Source organism: Pristiophorus japonicus, chromosome 15, assembly GCF_044704955.1.
Source record: "Pristiophorus japonicus isolate sPriJap1 chromosome 15, sPriJap1.hap1, whole genome shotgun sequence".
NCBI classification, from domain to species: domain Eukaryota; kingdom Metazoa; phylum Chordata; class Chondrichthyes; family Pristiophoridae; genus Pristiophorus; species Pristiophorus japonicus.
This window is the reverse complement of record NC_091991.1, coordinates 164,011,831-164,031,002: the sequence shown is the minus strand read 5'-3', so window position 1 is coordinate 164,031,002 and position 19,172 is coordinate 164,011,831. Positions and strand designations below refer to the sequence as shown.

Below are 19,172 nucleotides of genomic sequence, written 5' to 3'. Positions count from 1 at the left end.
TTACACCATTTATGCCAATTTGGCCAGAAAAAAGCTGTACTCAACTAACTTAGGGCAGCGTATGTGCCCACTTTTGTCCACACAGAAAGACCTTACTTACAGTTAAGGAATCGGTGTAAGTAACTACATTTAAAGCACCACCAAGCAGCAAACAAAGCACAAAAAGTAATAAGCAATTCATTAACAAATAAAATAGAAGGAACCCTGCCCCTAAAGCACCAAGACCAAAGTAATAAGCAATCAATAAATAACAAATAAAAAATAGAAGTCCTACTTTAGGGAACGCAGCTGGCCGCCGATGAGGGAGCCAATTCGGCCAGGGCTAGGGACGGCATGCTTCGGCCCCTCCCACACAGCCTGAAGCGTGTGTTTGCAGAAACTCTAGCGCGCATGTGCAGAGGTCCTGGCACTGTTTTCAGTGCCGGGAGCTGGCTCTGCCCCCAATCCATTGGGCCATGTTGCGCCACGACGGAGGAGAGGCTGGGGAGCGGCCAAAGTATGGAGATCTATTTTTGGCGCGCTTGGAGGCGGGCAAAAGTGGCGCAGCTCGAGTGAGGGCATCTGAAAAAGAGGTTAGGGAAATTTGGGCCCTTTCAGAGTAAGGAAGTCTTGCAGCAATTATATATGGGTTTGGGAAGACCACACCTGGAGTACTATGTACAGTTTTGGTCTCCTTACCTAAGGAAGGATATACTTGCCTTAGAGGGGGTGCAATAAAGGTTCATTAGATTGATTCCTTGGATGAGCAGGCTTTCCTATGAGGAGAGATTGAGTAGAATGGGCCTATATTCTCTGGAGTTTAGAAGAATGAGAAGTGATCGAATTGAAAGGTATAAAATTCTTAGAGAACTTGTAAACTTGTATCCCCTGAGCACGTATGTACATGGTGCTGACACAATGGTGTTGGATGGGAATATCATCTCATTGAAATGTCTAAAATTCTTAGAGGGCTTGATAGGGTAGATGATGAGAGGCTGTCTCCCCAGCTAGCGTCATAATCTCAGGATAAGAGGTCGGACATTTAGGACTGAGATGAGGAGAAATTTCTTCACTCTGGTTGTCATTCTTTGGAATTCTCTACCCTAGAAGGCTGTGGATACTTAGTCATTGAGCATATTCAGGACTGAGATTCATAGATTTTTGGACACTGGGAATCAAGGGATATGGGAATAGGGTGGGAAAGTGGAGTTGATTTGGAAGTTCAGGCAAGGCGGAGCAGTCTCCTTACTCCTGCTCCTATTTCTTACCTTATTATCTTTTGTTCTTATTAGCCTTTCACCTCTGGGCCTGGACTTCAATCCAGCCAAATCTAAGCGATCAAGATCTAATTTATCGGCCAGTATGTAGAATTTAAATAAAATTAGATAGATCTTGACTTTGTAAAATCTGATTTATATCGCTCCCAATTTCTATTTCCATTGAGGTCAATGCAATTTTACGAATTTTATTGAAATATTTTTCAGGCATACATTTGGGAAAAGTAAGCAATCAAGAAAAAAGATATTTTATACAATGTCCTTCTATGTAACAAGGACTTGTGAATGGTTCTTCTAATCTCTTTCTGCAGGTCAAATCCATCATTGCAAGATATCTCCAGTTAGATGGAAATCTAAATGCAGTTTCCTTGAAAGCTATTGGTGGGGCAAACTTGTGCATTCTGAATGAAAGCCAATTGATGACAATTTCAAACTTCACGTAAGTGTTGAATCTTTCCAATACTAGCTTGCTGGCAACAACTACTTCCATTTATATTGCACCTTTTAATGTAGAAAATGTTCCAAGACTCTTTACAATTAGGGTTCAGACCTTAGCAGAAGTAAGGAGGTGACTAGAGGGCTCGATCAAGATACTAGGTTTTCAGGAAGCTCTTGAAAGTAACAAGAGATGTGGTAAGGTGGAGAGGTTTAGGGAGAGAACACTGTGGGAACAAGGTAGTTCAAAGTTCTGACACTGATTGTGAAATAGAGGGAAGAGAAGGATTTCACAATTGACCAGAGTCAGAAGAATTAAAAATATGAACCAGGATGTAGGATTAGAAGGGGTTTAGAGGTTATGAGGCCATGACGGATTTTGTAGATGAGGTTGAGACTTTTTAAACTTGTGCAACAAGGATGGGGATGCTGGATGAAAATTAATTAGTGTGGGGAAAGATGTGGGGGCAGAGTTTTGGATGAGTTGGGGGTTGGGGCATGTGTAGGGTGGTGCTTGGGAAACCAATGAGGGCACTGTTGAAAAAGTCAATTCTTGAGGTGAGGAAAGCACGGATGAATATTTCAGTGATGGTAGGAGTGATGTAGAGATGGACGTGGCTGGTATTTTTCAGGTAAAAGTTGGTGCAATGGTGATGGAATGGATGTGAATTTTAAATCTCAAGCTCAAGATCCAACAGTACATCAGGATTACCCTTTGTTAGTCTGAGCCTGAGTAAGCATCCAAGATGGACCTTGAATCAGGGTTAACGTATGAAGTTCATGATGGGAGCAGAGCATGGTGTCTTCAGTATCACCAATGTTTGGTTGCAGAAAATTGTTGTTCATCCATGACTTAAAGTCCGACAGGAAGTTGGGTAGTATAGTGACAGATGTGAATTTGAACATGGTGATGAAGAGGTGCCTTCACCATACATGTGGAACCTGGCCTCATGCTTGGATAATGTTGCCATGCTATAGATGAGGAAGGGGAACGGGCCAAGGATAGAACCTTGGGGGGGCGTGTGTCCACCAGAAGTGACTATGCAGGCATGGATGATGAAGCGATATCAGGACACGTGCTGGCTGTGTTAGGAGTGGAACCATGTGAAGGCAGTTGCTGTTGTATCAATCATTTTTAATGGAAACATTTTCATTTCACAAACTGTCATCAAGCAAACATTCAATCTGTCAAATCCAGCCATGGACTTGTATTTTAATCAATGTACTGTGTAAAATTCACCTATTGTAATGTAATGTAATGTGCAGTACTTTAGTCCAAGTTTTAACCTGGGATGACTTGTTGAAACCAGAGCCCTGAGCAGTATAACTAATCTGAAATAGCGCCCATTTGCTAGCAGTGGGAAGCTTGCTTTCAAGAGAGCTCTGGTGTGACTTGAGTTCTCCAAATATCACCAAGCAATTGCCAGAAGAGGCGAGTTGTATCCAAAGTTGACAATTTTAGTTGCTCAGTATGCCAGTTGCTCAGTTAACACTTTGCAAAGTCCAATCTGCTTTAAAATGGAATCCTTGCCACATCCAATATAAGCCAAAATAACTCATAGAAATGCATTTTTTTTTAAGTTGAACGATCAGTGGTGAGCATTTTAAAGAAATGAAACAGCGAATGAGTAGTGTCCCTCAATTTAATTCTGTTTTTTTTTAAATACAAGTGTAATGCGCTCTCACATTTCTGGAAAACAAATGTATTTTTTCTAGTCTCCTGTGACAATCTGCCTGTCTATTCTGCCTGTATCAAATAGGGTGATGCAAATGGTGGTGAATCTATCTAATCTGTCATTGTCCCACACATTACTTCGGAACCAGTACCTTGTTGCATTTGGATTGAAATGTGGAATTTGCCTTAAAAATGTGAGCCTGGAATGAAGTTGAATGCTGTAAACTTTCTCTCATAGGGATGCAGGTGCTCTGGATCTATCTATGTGTACACAGTCAAAGAAAAACCTTCTTTACAGCCAAGCATTGTCAGCACTTGAATCTCAGCAAAGTAACCCAATCCCCTATTTTCATCTAATAAGGCCGTATCTAGGTAAGTGAGAAGATGCGTGTGTCAGTCACATTTAAGCCTAGAAAAGACCATTGACATCATCTGGTGAATGCTAAATGAGTTTAGAATGCTAAATGAATTTCTTTGTCCAATATTTTACCAGAGGGGTTAACTCATATGAAGTAAATGCTAGCATTAAAATAGACGACATAATGCCTTATGAATACATTGGCAACTGTTTTCTGGGCTTTTGCATTGGATTATTTTGATTGTATACAGCAGTTACAGGTTTTTAAAAAAAAGCTCATCTAAATTCTGCTAATTTTATCAAACCATTTTAAGCACATATTGAACAATTTTTTGTTTTTTATTTAATCTTTTTTGGTAATGACTACTTCCATTTTCAATGCCACATCACCAGTTCAAATGTCATCAATTTTGCCTGTGAGCATTGACATTAACTTCATTATTTTGATTTAGTCAGATCCTTTTATTAGCCTTGAAAATCTGAGGCTTTTCTGCATACTCCTGCCACAGCTTCAACTGCAGTCCACTGGAAGGGCAAGATACCAGTGGCGTAAAAGGGGGCGGGGCCAGGGACTCTAAATTGAAGAGTTTCCTCTTCCCTGGCATCTCAGTCAATGGAGCAGAATTGGCTGTCTGTATGCGTGGTGAGACCAGACTCATCATGTCTCCGAACGGTGCAAGTGGGAATCAAAAGTGGTATTGTTGAACCCTGCAGAGAACCTGGAGTTTAAAAAAAAAAACTTCAATCTGGCTTCGTGCAAAGAGGGGGAGGGGAAGGAGGCTTGTTGGGGGCATTCATAGATATTTCGGGGGGTGGGATAGGGAGAGGTGGCTCCAGATGCTCCCCAGCAGGCCACACATTCTGGCTTCTTTGGGTGGCACCATAGATGTACCCCTTGTGACGCAGGCAAGTGCCATTTCAATGGGAAACATGCTTCACCTGACTCCACAAACTTTGGCAGGGTCAACGGCAAAGATTGTGGGTAGGCACATCTCCACACTTTACCTCGCCCCCTCTGTCTTTTCTCTGTCTTCTCTCTTCTCTCCCACCCCCCACTAGAATTCTGGAAGGGTATTCTCTTTAAGCTCCAACTGGATTGAGAGAAATAACAGTTTCTTCATTACTGCCTCTAATTGTTCTTTCAGTGACTCCAGGCATTTCGGCTCTAGCATAACTGAAAGTTCATTCAATATGTTGATCATGCGATGCAGTAGATTTTCAACTTGCCACCCAGAACCTCGCCGGAAGATTGGCAGAATGCCATTTCTCCAGTTTAAACCGATATTCTGCTGAAATGACACCAGAAGATCGGGAGAATGCCCATGGAAATTCCAGACAGTTTTATCCAACTCGTCCTGTAATTTTTGCGCTGCCTCTCCGAGTTTGGTATCACCAGAAAATTTGCCTAATTAATACTGAGTTTCAAAATCCAAGTTATTGATAGAAATTAGAAACAGTAGTGGTCCCAACACTGAGCCAAGGGTTGGTATTTCCCTCCCCCGCTCTCCGAAATAGCTGCTCTAACAAGTACCAGTTGATTTTTAGCCTTCGGCAAATTTCGTATCCGTTCCCAAGATTTATGCTTCGAATTTATGCACTGAAAGAGCAATTAGAGGCAGTAATGAAGATTTTGAAAATGTAGATACAATGAACCGTAGGGTTTTTCACCATCCACTTGGGGTGTCACTTCCTCAAAGAAGTCAGAGATTGGTCAGGCAGGATCTTCCCCACTGAAGCAGTGCTGGATGCTGTTTCCTAGATTACAACTGTACAGATGATCCACACACTCACTCCTGATAATTGATGCCATTTTTCTTTACTCAGAAATGAAGTAAAACTAATGGGCTGTATGAGTTTTATCACCCTTTTTGACTATAGGCACTACATAAGCCTTTCCAATCTATTGGTAGCTCGCTAGTGTCCAATGACTCCCTCATTATGGTTGTTAATGTCTCTCAAATCTTCAAGGCATAAATCAATTCATTATGGCACAAATTCCTGCCCTCTCCCATGGTGGTAAATGTAATTGGAAAGCTGTACAATGAATGTAAAATTACATTGTTAACTAAAATATTTAATTAGTTTCTAAAGTTCATGTATACAGTTTGCTAATGTTGAATTGCGTCTCTCTTTTATTTAAGGTGGTATCCCACTGGATGATCTTATAACTCTTGCCAATAATGAAGTAAACATGGATTTTGCAACTTTCACAAGCCTGAATCCACAAGAAGTAAAGGTATGCAGTCTCATTATCATGGTACTACTCTGATTTGGATCATATTGCGGGAGTTGCACTTTTTCTTTGGCAAGGATTTTAACTACCAGCGAGTTTCTTGCAGGAAATGATGCTCGTGAGTTAATTTCCTGACTGCTAACATCAGAATGAAGCCTGTCTGATTTAAACCACTCATTTCCCTCATTCAGTGAGAAATGGTGAAAAATAGTTGACATGGGTAGGTAGTGGGATTGAGTTTCTGGTCTGGAAAGTGGGTGGGGAATCTGGGGCAGGGAGGACTAAACTTCCCTTGTTGGACCCAGAAGAAAGAAAAACACCTTTTTCAGCTTCTTCTGCAGGTGATCCTCTTTTGCCCCTGGTTGGCTTGGCAGGAAAGCCACAGTGGCTTCTCCCCTCGGGCCTGAGTTTAAAAAGCAGTCGGGTCCCAATGACATCAGGAACTGACATGCAAATGCCAAGAAGGACTGTGTAGGCTTTGCGTAGATGTCCTTGCCGCCTGTCCAAGAGAGCAGGTTAAAATCGCAGATGACAGGATCCTGGCAACTCCAGAGCAGAAAAGTAACTTGAGGCATTTTAATTGCCGACCCGATTGGTTTCTGCTAGGCGGGTAGGTTAATATCACCCTCATTCTGTCTGTTTCATGTTTGTATATTTCCAGTTGGGAGTAGCTATAAGTTTTCTGGAAGAAGCCCCAAAAAATCACATTAAGAAAATTTTGTAGAACACAAGTTTGGAGTTGCACTGGAAGATGTAAAAGTGGTATTTGAAACTGGTGACTTGAAAAGCCATATATTATAGTAATTGGCATGGTGGCGTAAACAGGCTGTTTTGGATTAGATAATCAGTTGCATTTACTGCAGTGGAACTGAATATCAGACGCTGTGTATAACAGTCGGCTGAACCAATACCACCCGTTGTGCACCACTGCCCGAGATGAATTTCTAGCGCAGTGGCATTTTGGGAAAGTGGTTCAGTTGGCAATGCAAATCCCTATTACAGACTACTATTAAATGCAGTGTGGCAGGTATATAAAGAGACCAAAGTCATATTAAAATTCCCTATTATCTTTATTGTTTTTATCAAGGCAACATTAATTTTATTCATTTGAATCCAATTGTTGGAAGGCAAGTATGGAAACCATGAGTTGGACTGCTGGGTAATATGACGAGTTCAAAATATCCCAATCTCACACCTTGGTTTTATGTTCTCAGGGTTTATCCTATTACGCAAGACTGATTAATAAAGGGCTCAGTTCTGATGAGGTATGAAAGCTAACACATGTTCATTCATCAAGTGTTTTTTCTGTTTCAGAACTTGAGTGCCCAGAATCTGATCGATTTGCTTGGATATAACCTTCAAGCTCTTCAAAGCGCAGTCAATGAAACTGTAGTAAGGGTTTGGGTGAACTCGCACTTCGAATCTGAAGTCAGGAAATTGGGGTTGACTGGAGGAATTCCAGATCCTACAATAGGTATGTGCTTAAAAAATACAAGTACTGTGCACAAATGTTCAAAATGAATTCATTATAATCCAACTGAACATCTATCCATGGTAGTGTTTGAATATTTACAGCCTAATTTTCTTTGGACAATGTTTTATTAGCTTTTTTTTTTGCTTAGATCCACTTAATAAATAATCCAATCATAATTTCTAACTTAGTACATTTCAGATTTTTGTGCCTTGATCTTTCCAGTTTATTTTCATGTCATAAGTATGCATATCTCATTAATACTTTTTCTCTTACATTTCAAATAGAGAGAATATTTTGTGCAGACAAAAACAGGTACGAATTTATGGGAAAGCTTATTTTGTGCATTGCGTCTGAGAAACAACCACCTCTGTCAATGTGTTTTTAGTGGCTCCTAACCCCTTACATCTCTCATACACAGATGATATCTAGCAGAGTTTTAGTATATCATTTAATACAAAAACTTGGTCAACAGGAAGCAAAGAGTAGGAGTAAATGGGTACTTTTCAGAATGGCAGGCAGTGACTAGTGGGGTACCGCAAGGTTCTGTGCTGGGGCCCCAGCTGTTTACACTGTACATTAATGATTTAGATGAGGGGATTAAATGTAGTATCTCCAAATTTGCGGATGACACTAAGTTGGGTGGCAGTGTGAGCTGCGAGGAGGATGCTGTGAGGCTGCAGAGCGACTTGGATAGGTTAGGTGAGTGGGCAAATGCATGGCAGATGAAGTATAATGTGGATAAATGTGAGGTTATCCACTTTGGTGGTAAAAACAGAGAGACAGACTATTATCTGAATGGTGACAGATTAGGAAAAGGGGAGGTGCAAAGAGACCTGGGTGTCATGGTACATCAGTCATTGAAGGTTGGCATTCAGGTGCAGCAGGCGGTTAAGAAAGCAAATGGCATGTTGGCCTTCATAGCAAGGGGATTTGAGTACAGGGGCAGGGAGGTGTTGCTACAGTTGTACAGGGCATTGGTGAGGCCACACCTGGAGTATTGTGTACAGTTTTGGTCTCCTAACCTGAGGAAGGACATTCTTGCTATTGAGGGAGTGCAGCGAAGGTTCACCAGACTGATTCCCGGGATGGCGGGACTGACCTATCAAGAAAGATTGGATCAACTGGGCTTGTATTCACTGGAGTTCAGAAGAATGAGAGGGGACCTCATAGAAACATATAAAATTCTGACGGGGTTAGACAGGTTAGATGCAGGAAGAATGTTCCCAATGTTGGGGAAGTCCAGAACCAGGGGTCACAGTCTAAGGATAAGGGGTAAGCCATTTAGGACCGAGATGCGGAGGAACTTCTTCACCCAGAGAGTGGTGAACCTGTGGAATTCTCTACCACAGAAAGTTGTTGAGGCCAATTCACTAAATATATTCAAAAAGGAGTTAGATGAGGTCCTTACTGCTAGGGGGATCAAGGGGTATGGCGAGAAAGCAGGAATGGGGTACTGAAGTTGAATGTTCAGCCATGAACTCATTGAATGGCGGTGCAGGCTAGAAGGGCCGAATGGCCTACTCCTGCACCTATTTTCTATGTTTCTATGTTTCTATGTTAATATGAAACTATATAAAATGTTGAATACTTAAGAGCTTTTAGCTGACTACTCTTGTGCTGTTTTGAATGGTGGAGTTTGTGCACAGATGCATTTTATGATGCACAATTTGAGGAATGTCCAAATATAGTTTGTGAACTTAAGCGGAGAGAAAACAGACTCATTTTCAACGAGGCAGTTCAGTGCAATTACTGGAATCTCTTAAATAAAAATGCTGTACCACAGTTCAAAATTAGTCTTTCTGTAGGTCAAAACTGCTGACCTTTGAGGTTTTGCAGTTTCTTCCTTAATGGCCTATATTAGTCCAAAATGAAAAGATTTTGGTCTTTCTTATAAACCAACTGCTATAACACAATAAAATTGTCCAAAATAAAATATAATAAATCTGTGATTTCCCCTGTAGATATAGATAGTTACAATCGCAGCCAGTGTACAGGTAATGAGGTGCAGATAAAATTAATCACTGGAATATCGAGACCACCATTAATCAGATGTGTCAATTCCACAATCTGTGCTCACATTGGGCCCAAATTTGCCCAGGAGTTGCTCCGTATTTTTTGGAGCAACTTGATTTTTCTGGAGTATCTTAAAAATCCTCATTCTGCACATTCAATTTGCGCCAGTGTAAGTGAGTTAGTTCGGATGTTTTTTAGTTTAGTTTTTTTGTTTCAAAAGGGGGTGTTACCAGCCACTTACACCCCTTTTGGCCATTTAAGCCACTTTGCACAGCTAATAGTTGCTCCAAACTAACTTGGGCAGCACAGAAAACCCTTGCGGAGAGTTAAGAAATCAGCGCAGGTCGGTACTTAATGACTTGACTAAAGAATGTGAATAGGATCAAACAGCTACACAGGACATATGACAAACTTCACAAAGTTAATTTATTATACAACAGAAGCATTCATGGAAGCTTAAACTACAAAAATAAAAGAAGTAGAGAGACAAAACATATTTACATAATTTTTTCAAATATCCGAATAAAAACAGTTAGCACCCGCCCCCCCCCCCCCCATCAAAACTTTCCCCCACCCCCACCCCCGATCAAAACTCCCCTCACTAAACAAAGCACAACCATCAATAATAAATAAAAAATAAAACAAGTCTTACCTCGGCCCGGGAAGTCAGCGGGCCGTCCGGCCGGTGCAGGAGGCCACTCAGTCAGGGATAGGTGCGGGACTTTCTATGGCGTGCAGCAGCCCGGCGTGCGCCGTGACGCCGCTCGGCCTGGGATAGGGGTGGGACATCGGGCCCCACGCTGCAGAAGAGCTACTGCGCATGCGCGAAACCTCCAGTGCGCATGCGTTTGAGCTGCCGGCACTCTTTTGAGTGCAGGCCCTAGCTCCGCCCCCTAATTGAATTGCCACGCCGCGCCAAGCCATGAGAGAGGCCACAGAGTGGTCAGAATGCGGTGACAACTTTTTGCCGCTGTTTTTAATCCTAGGAAGTCGGCGCATCTCATATGAGTGCGCCGAAAAAAAACGAGTGGGCCAAATTTGGGCCCATAGAGTTCAGCTCCGGTATTGAGACTAGAGACTTGTATCATTTACCTTTGAAGTCTCCACAGGGCACCTGCCTCCCTGCAGGACAGGAGCCCCTGCATTTCACTGGTAAAGATAACAATGAAGTTTTTGGTTCATAGCTGTGATTTTTCTTTATAAAAAGGTATTTATTTGAATCTCAGTGGAATTCTTTTGATTTCCGTCCCATAGTTCAGCTGTTAATAATTTCCTGACTGATATTCGCCCGGGCCAATTCTGCAGCTTTAACATTACAGACTACGCATGTGCTAAGGTAAGCTGTGTCACAGTTCAGAGTTCACATGAGAATGTCACGTAGCGATATATGGTTCAATTGGTGAAGTACATGTATGAGTGCTTAAAAGTTCATTCTACATTCCTCTCTGTGCTTTTTTGAGTCAGACTGCTTTATTACTGGGTTAACACTGCTTAAAAATAGCATGCAGTTAAAGATAGTATGAGCCGTCAAGCATTCATAGATGAATTTCACTGATCGTAAAATAAACCCCATAAGTGTTAGGCGGACAGTTGGCCAGATAGTGTATGTGCAAATTAAAAAAGATTTCTAGCATAATTTACCCCCATTCCAAGAATGTGTTTTGATGAGCATAACCAACAAATTCTGTAACATCATTTTAAATGGCCAGTTGAATTTTTTTGGAATGATTTTAGTGTCTGAACACAGGTTATATTGAACTGGAATATAAGACCTACTTTCAGCCTTCATGAGCTACCTGCTGTATCGCAGAGACTCGATATCAAGACGGTATGACCCTGCTAATGACTCCAGTGTCCCGCTATTACCACATCTGTGGCTGTTGGGTTCAATACGTAGAATAATATAATGATACAATGAGGGTAACTTTCCAGGTATGGGGAGGAACCTCATCCACCATCAGCACTTAACCAAAAGTTGTGGCCACTGCCCATGATTTCCCAATGTGCACTGGTAGGCAGACTTCCCACTGCCAGCAAATTACATCCAGAAGAAAAAAAATGACCGTGAAAAGTGTGGATTTACAAAAGAGTTAATGAAAATAATACAATACAATGTCAAATATTGTGACCAGTATTAGGCACTTCAAAATTTTGAAATGATCTATAATATTCGATCCACTGATTTTCATCCACTCTTCATTACATAGTTTGTGCTGGACACTAATCACATCACGCACGCGTTGGCGGTAACAGCGTCATCTTATTGAGGAACTATAAATAGCATGCATTACCATTACCATTGCAATTGAAATGTTTCCCATTGATTTCAAAGGATTGGGATATTATGGGGTGACTAACTAAAAAATTTTGCATATTGTGCCAATACTGTTTACAGTAAGTCTAAAGGATGTGGTGTAGACTTTCAGCTTGTTGTCCAGGCCTAAAACTGGCGGTGTGGATTGGCCGCCTGTTATAGAAGCCACCTGATTTTCATTTCCATAGAATTGCACGTACTTAGAATCCAGAGATTGGGTTTCAAACTGTCTTCATGTGTTCTGAGGAAACAGTTTTGGGATTGTGAAGCAAAAATATTAAGGTAAGGATTGGACAAAAATAAATTCAATGGGTAAATTTGGTGCATCCGGGTCCCCAATCTAGTTTGTGGCCCTCCTGCTTCATTCCTGCCAGAATTAGGGTGGCAGTGCAGTGGACAAGTCAAAGATTTTCAGCCCCAGTGAGTTTGGCCTTATTTATGATCTTTTTCACTCTGGATCATGCTCAGATTTCAGGGATTTATTAGATTCACACCAGGATTCTAATTTTGAAGGGGAATATAAAGCCCATTGCTGGCAGCCAAATAATAGGATGTTATTTTATGTTTATTTGATAGTTTGTTTATTGTTTTCAAGTAAAAAAATATAGTGCTGAATCCACTGGTCAACAAAGGAGAGTTGCGAACTTTGTGTTATATTAATAAAATGTATTGGGATCCCCTAAATTAATCATAATTTGCTAATTGGATTCTTTTGCAGACTGATTTTCTGATAAGCAGTAATGCATTGCTTGATATATTTGACTGCTTCCTTGGCCCAAATGCTCAGAATACCTCAGCTGAAACTGCACTGATCATTTTTCTTCAGAAGTTTGATGAAAACAAACTGAATAAGGCACTGGACATGTTCAACAGCATGGTAACTAATTATAAGTTGCATAAACTTGACTTGTATTCCCTTGAATATGGAAGATTGAGGGGTGTTCTGATCAAGCTATTTCAAATGTTGAAAGGTTTTGATTGGGTAGATACAGAGAAACTATTTCCTCTAATGGGGCAATCATGAATGAGGTGTCATAATCTTTAACTTTGAAGCTAGGCCATTTAGGAGGGAAATCAGGAAGCACTTTTTCCATACAAAGGGCAGTAGAAATCTGGAATTGTCTCCTGCAGGGACAATTGGAGCTTTCAAGACTGATCAAAATATATTTTTTAGGTAAGGGTAGCGAGGGGTATGGAGCTAATGGGGGAGAATGGTGTTGCAGTACAGATCCACCATGATCTAATTGAATAGTGGAGCAGGCTCAAGGGATTGAATGGCCTACTTAATCCTTTTTAATTATGTGTGCATAATATATGTAAATATACTTATCAAGTTGACGAACAACATTGCTAAAATACAATGTGATGGCTTTACAGTCTCTTAAGTCACCTGTTGTAGATGAAATGCAGTGTGTGTATTGTTGGCCTATATGTCGTGACTATGTGTGTCAACAGCAAACTCACAAATTTACTACATTATTTATCCTACAAGCTCCATAAACCAGTCTTGGATTCATGCTGATAAATTCAGAATTTATCAATCACCATTTCATTATGAGTCTGAAGTGAAGGAAACTAGACAGTTTCATTTTATTATGTTGTGATATTTTAACACCAGCATTAACCAAAATAAGCATGCTGATGATCAGAATAAAATAATAAATGAGGATTTTTTTCAAATGCATTAACCAGTGTGCTCCATGGAGATATTAAACCCCTATGTGGGTTACAGCATTAAAAATTAATACATACACTTGTATATATTTTGGCATTTAGACAAAGGGTATTGTACATGTTAATTTCATGTTGGATGCGCTGAAAGAAAACAATTGGATAAATTAGATGCAGTCACAGTTTAAGCAATTGAGCACTTGCAATCCCAACCAATAGCCCAAAGCCTGACTGCTATCTGATGCTTACACTGGTTTGTCTCAGTTGGGAGAAACTTAGGAGTCGAAACTGAGGTGAGGCAGGACTTCCTGCGCCCAGTGCAGAAGACCCATCCCGGCACAAAATTGGGGTTACTGCCCCCAAGAGGAAATGGCGCGCAATGCCACGCATTCCACTTCCTCTCGGGTGGCACTGGGGCGCTAACCGTGGGAATTTACCAGCGCTATGTGGAGAAGCCATGTAACGCTGGCGGGAGCATAGGACCATCCCCTTCTGTTAAAGGGGAGGGCCACTACGAATTCTGCAGTTGGGCGAGGAGCCATCACTTCATCACTGAAGGGCTGGGTGCTGTGACAGCAGCCCGGCACAGACGCGGAGTGCCAGGCTGCAAACAACGCAAATTTCTCCCCCTTAGTATTTCTCACCTACAAGCTGCTACATAAAAAGTCACACGTAGGTGATTTTTGGGTGTGAGGGAAGGAAAGTGAGAAAGAAACCAACACTATGGGCTGAATTTCCCATGGTAAAGATTGGTGGCAGGTTGGATGGGATTGGTGACGGGTCGGATGGGAAAGTTATTTTTTTTGACAGCGGGTCAGGAACCCGCTGTCATCTTGTTCCCACATGCATTTCCTTCAGGCGTGTCTGTCATTGTGGATCCAACCCGACCTGCAGTGGCAGGGGACCGAATTGAAATCATTGAGGTACTTTGCAGGCACTTAAGAGCCTTTTTCCTCGATTTTAAATTTCCCTGAAAGGCCACGGGATTTACGCAGCTTGGGAATCACGTTTGTCAACATGAGGCGTGAGTTTTATGGCCATTGCTGCAGCTGATTACTTGATAGCTTGGAAATCGAACCAAAATAAGAGCATGTTGATTACATGATGGAGATTATGTACTACTTGAATAGCTACTGGTAACTGTTAATTGAGTAATTCCTGAAGGGATGTAAGTGCGAACCTGGATGGCGAGAGAAATACATTTTTCACTGGCCATTCTCGGCTATTGCCTTCCAACTTAACGGTAATTGCAGTGAATTGATCGACACTACAAAAATTGACACATACCATTTAAATACATTTTTGTGTTTCTGGTCAGGTTTTTCTCACAGTATACTGTGATTGTCCAGTTACACATTCAATGAAGTCATCAACCGTAATAATTTTATTCTCATCGCACATTCCACTGGTTCAGTTTGCTTTCAGTCCCTGAATTTTTTCAATCTGAGACATTAGGGTGAATTTCTGCGGAGGTTCTCTCACTTGTCCATTGTTGACTTCAACAGACGAGCTGCAGAAATCCCAGAAACACATCGTAAGCAGTACTTACGGGAGGAGAAATTTGCATTGCTTGCGACTCCCATTAGCGCCCCTGGCAAACCATTTCTCGCCAGGGGTGGGAGGGGTGCTACCAGCTCCCGCGAAATTGCGCAGGAGTTAGCGGAGGCACAAAACCAGTAGTGGCCCAGGCCGCTGTGCATCTGGTGATGACGTCATTGCGCACTTTCGATCTGCGGCGGAAATTGGCCAGCGCTGCATGATGCCGCCGCAGGTGATGTCAGCGCCAGCCTCACAGGTCTCGAACTGTCTCCGTTCGCGGGGCAAAACTTAAAAGGGAGGTGCACGGACCCATTTTATTTTGTCGGCCGACTTACCGGTCCGACCTCCGTGAGTTTTTCCATGAGGTCTGTGCTGCAGTGGTGCAGCCCGGTACTCCGCTTCTGTGCCGGGCTGCGGCTACAGCACCCTGCATCCCCGGTGGCATAGTGGAGGCCTTGCAATACCACTGCAGAGCTCGCAGCGGCCCTCCCCTTTAACGGAAGGGGTTGCGACCCGCCACGGACATTGGTCGCACCGGACCCGCCACAATAAGGACAATTCTGGCCTATGTTTCACACACAAGCAAAATACTGTGGATGCTGGAATTCTGAAATAAAAACATAAAATGCTGCAAACATTCAGCAGGCCAAGCAGCACATGTGGAGAGAGAAACAGTTAATCTTTCAGGACTGGAAGAGGTAAACAACTTTTAAGCATCAAGTACAGAGCCAAGGAAAATTGAGGTAGGATAGGGAAAGATCAAAGGGGGATGACAGATAGGGTGAAAGGCAGGAGTGATTAAATGACACATGGGATGATGGTGAAAGGCAATAGAAGGTGATAATGGGACAAGTATAGAAACAATAGATTGGTCCAAAGGAGGTGTAAATGCCATAAAAGGAGCGGAGGTGCGGCGGCCCAGGAGCAGCGTGGAGGCATGCCAGTTCAGGGAGCAGCGCGAGCTGGTGCAGAAGGGCGACAGCAGCGAAGAGTGATGTCATCAAGGTCCAGGTCGGTGATTGGAGCGTGGGCAGATACAGCAGAGAGACTGTGGAGGGATGTGATCGGGGCCCAGGTGAGGCGTGAGTTCGCGGCCAGGGGCCCAGGAGCAGCACGGGCTAGCCCACACTGCGATATGTGTGCGCACTAGGTCCGTGCAGCAGAGTGGTCTCCAGTCGTCTTAGATAATCCTTGCCACTGGACCAAGACGTAGCCCTGTCAAGCCCGTGTGGTGACTGGTGTGCAACGGCCACCACACGTAAAAAAAATCCACGCCCAGGCATCTTCCACCCTTCAGGATGTAGTTCAGGACCTGGAATATTAGGTCCTTCGTTGAAACACCTGTGAATTCATCCTTTTTTGGCGTGGAAGCAAGACATCCTCGTTTCGAGGGACTGTCGATGAGAAATGGTTACAGCAGAGAGGGAGAGAAGCATGGGAAATCTGGCAAAGTGGGGAGTGTTGCATTGGTCCGGGAATATGGCATAAGAAGGGCGGTGAGACACCAGGGGTGCAGACCACCCCACTGGCTGTGTATCGGGAGGGGATCCTTGATCAAATTGGCTGATCACTTTGCTGAAAATGTCCATTCAGGCCTCAAGCGTGATCCTGAGCTTCTGGTTGTTTGCTAATTTAATTCTCCATCCCATTCTGAACTCTGTGTCCTTGCCTTTCCCCACTGCTCCAATGAAGCTCAATGCAAGCTCACGGACCAGCACCTCCTCTTTGTACTAGGCACTTTACAGCCTTCTGGCCCTAACATTGAATTTAACAATTATAGACCTCCGCCACCGCTTCCATTTTTGCTCACACAGCTGGTGCTGGCAATGACGGATGGCTGCACCAGAGCCACTGGGAGTGGAGGAAATGTGGGCTTATGATTCAGGTGGGGTTTTGATTCCCGTGGGCATTCTGTCTCCTGACCACCATCACCCATGCCATTCCCCATCCTCAACTACCCGATCTTGGTTTACTCTTCGCCGTCTGGTTGTTCACACAACGCCGGCTCCATTAAAATGAGGACTGAAGCTCAATATCGTGGGCACATTGGGCCTCACCTTTCAGGCGCAGGGAATGTACCCTACATCCGCCGCCCCCCCCGGCAACCCCCATTGCCCCCTGCACACATACCTCCCCTGCATGGGTGTGCCTCTAGATTCTACTCCAATATCTCCTTCTTTGGCTCAGCTTCTGTATTTTTGATTATGTCTGTGAAATGCCTTGTGAAGTTTTTTGTGATATATTCACAGAGCACAAGCACACACAGCTTCCAACATGGCAGGCAGTTCTCTTGGAATCCTCCGGAAATCTGCCTGGTTCTGTTTATTATTAACTGTGCAATTGCAGTACACAATACGTCCACATCCACAGTGTGGAGCTACAAACATTACAAGCTTACAAACATTAATAACTTCCTTAATGAAGAAGTTATTATAACAAACATCATACATAACTTTCATGTTTATACATAACACAGGATATAAACTTTTTTTTTCTATATTTACAAATTTAACTTTACCACTTGTTTTCTGTTTCGAAGAGGATACCTTCGCTCTCAAACAGAACCTTCCAAACATGGTGTCGAATCTAAAGTCATTCGAGGCTCATCCTGAGGAACGTTTTCCTCCACGGAATTTCCTTGATTTTCATTTGAACTCGCTCTAACTTCAGGCTCTTTGTTTTCCTGACTCGGACTCAGACTTTCATTCTGATTCTCTCTTGGATTTGTTTCCAGTACATTGGATTTAGGATTTGCTACTGGTGTATCAAAACTATCTGATGAGTCAGAAATAATTGAATCATTCCCACCTTCAACTCCTTCCATGTCTGTAGGTAAAATATGATCAATATGAACAAACCTAACCTGTCAATTATCAAACATCTTTACCAAATATGTGCGAGGACCACATATCTTCACCACCCTTTCTGGTAACCACTTTAACCATTTATGGTGATGGTTCTTCACTCTCACCTTCTGGTTTAATTTCACACTTCTCTCTTTTACTCTATGTATATCATGATTTCTTTCTGTCTTAATTGTATCTCTTCTACGGACTGTGCCAAATTTGGCTTTAACAACAAGAATCTGGTTCGTGGCTGTCATTTGAGAAACAACTCTGCTGGTGTGCTACCAGTAGTTGTATGAGGAATTTTTCGCTATGTAATCAAAAAATTAGCCAATTTGTGATCCAATGACAACTGTTGTTTCCTTGGATTTGGATCTAACATTTGTTTTATGAGGGCACGTTTTACAATTTGTACAATGCACTCTGCTGCACCATTCGAAGCAGGGTGGTATGGTGGAACCTTGGTATGTTTCACACCATTTTCACACCATGCTCGTGAATTGTGCAAATTCGTCTGAACGAAATTGTGGTCCATTATCCGAAACAATTTCTTCAGGGAGGCCAAATGAAGAAAATAATTTTCGTAAACTGTCCAATGTTTTACTTGTTGTTATTTTGCACATTGGGAACACCTCAACCCACTTCGAATGGCTATCAATCACAATGAACAATTGTTGTCCTTCTAACTCAACAAAATCAATATGTCGTCTTTGCCACACCCTGGGAGGCTATTTCCATGGCTGTAATGGTACTGGTGATGGTTGCTTGCTTACCGATTGACATGTTGTACACTGACTCACGATGTACTCTACATCTTTATCAAGACCTGGCCACCATAAATAACTGCGTGCAAAACTCTTGGTCAAGCACATTCCCAGGTGCTGATCATGGAGATCTCCTAATAATTTGGACCTGAATTTATTTGGTATAACCACTCTTGCACCCCACATGATACAATCTTTATCGACTGATAATTCATTCCTACGAATGAAGAATGGATGTGTATCTTTGTCTATTACCTGGTTTGGCCATCCATTTGTAATATACTCATACACCTTTGATATCACTGGGTCACGTTTGGTTGCTCTACCAATCTCTTCAGCTGTGACTGGCAGTTCATCAATGTATGAAAAATAAAACACTCTTCCCTATCAGGTGTAACTTGTGATGGGGAGGGCAATCTAGACATTGCATCAGCATTACTGTGATCAGCTGATCATCTGTATTCAATATCATATCTATATACTGACAAAGTCAAAGCTCATCTCTGCATTCGGGCTGCAGCTAATGTTGGAACTGGGGACTTTGGATGGAGGATTGCTGTTCGGGGCTTATGGTCCGTAACGATGGTAAACTTA

General features: G+C 42.5%; 1 protein-coding gene across 1 annotated transcript in view; it reads left to right on the top strand.

The window, feature by feature from the left end:
• LOC139281631 (uncharacterized) overlaps positions 1-19,172 on the top strand; it is a 67,743-nt gene that overhangs the window by 26,330 nt on the left and 22,241 nt on the right. The window contains exons 11-17 of the mRNA XM_070901775.1: positions 1,568-1,695; positions 3,605-3,738; positions 5,866-5,960; positions 7,272-7,431; positions 7,716-7,806; positions 10,699-10,780; positions 12,477-12,635. Coding sequence (XP_070757876.1) covers positions 1,568-1,695; positions 3,605-3,738; positions 5,866-5,960; positions 7,272-7,431; positions 7,716-7,806; positions 10,699-10,780; positions 12,477-12,635 — 849 coding nt within the window. The remainder of the gene's footprint in view (positions 1-1,567; positions 1,696-3,604; positions 3,739-5,865; positions 5,961-7,271; positions 7,432-7,715; positions 7,807-10,698; positions 10,781-12,476; positions 12,636-19,172) is intronic.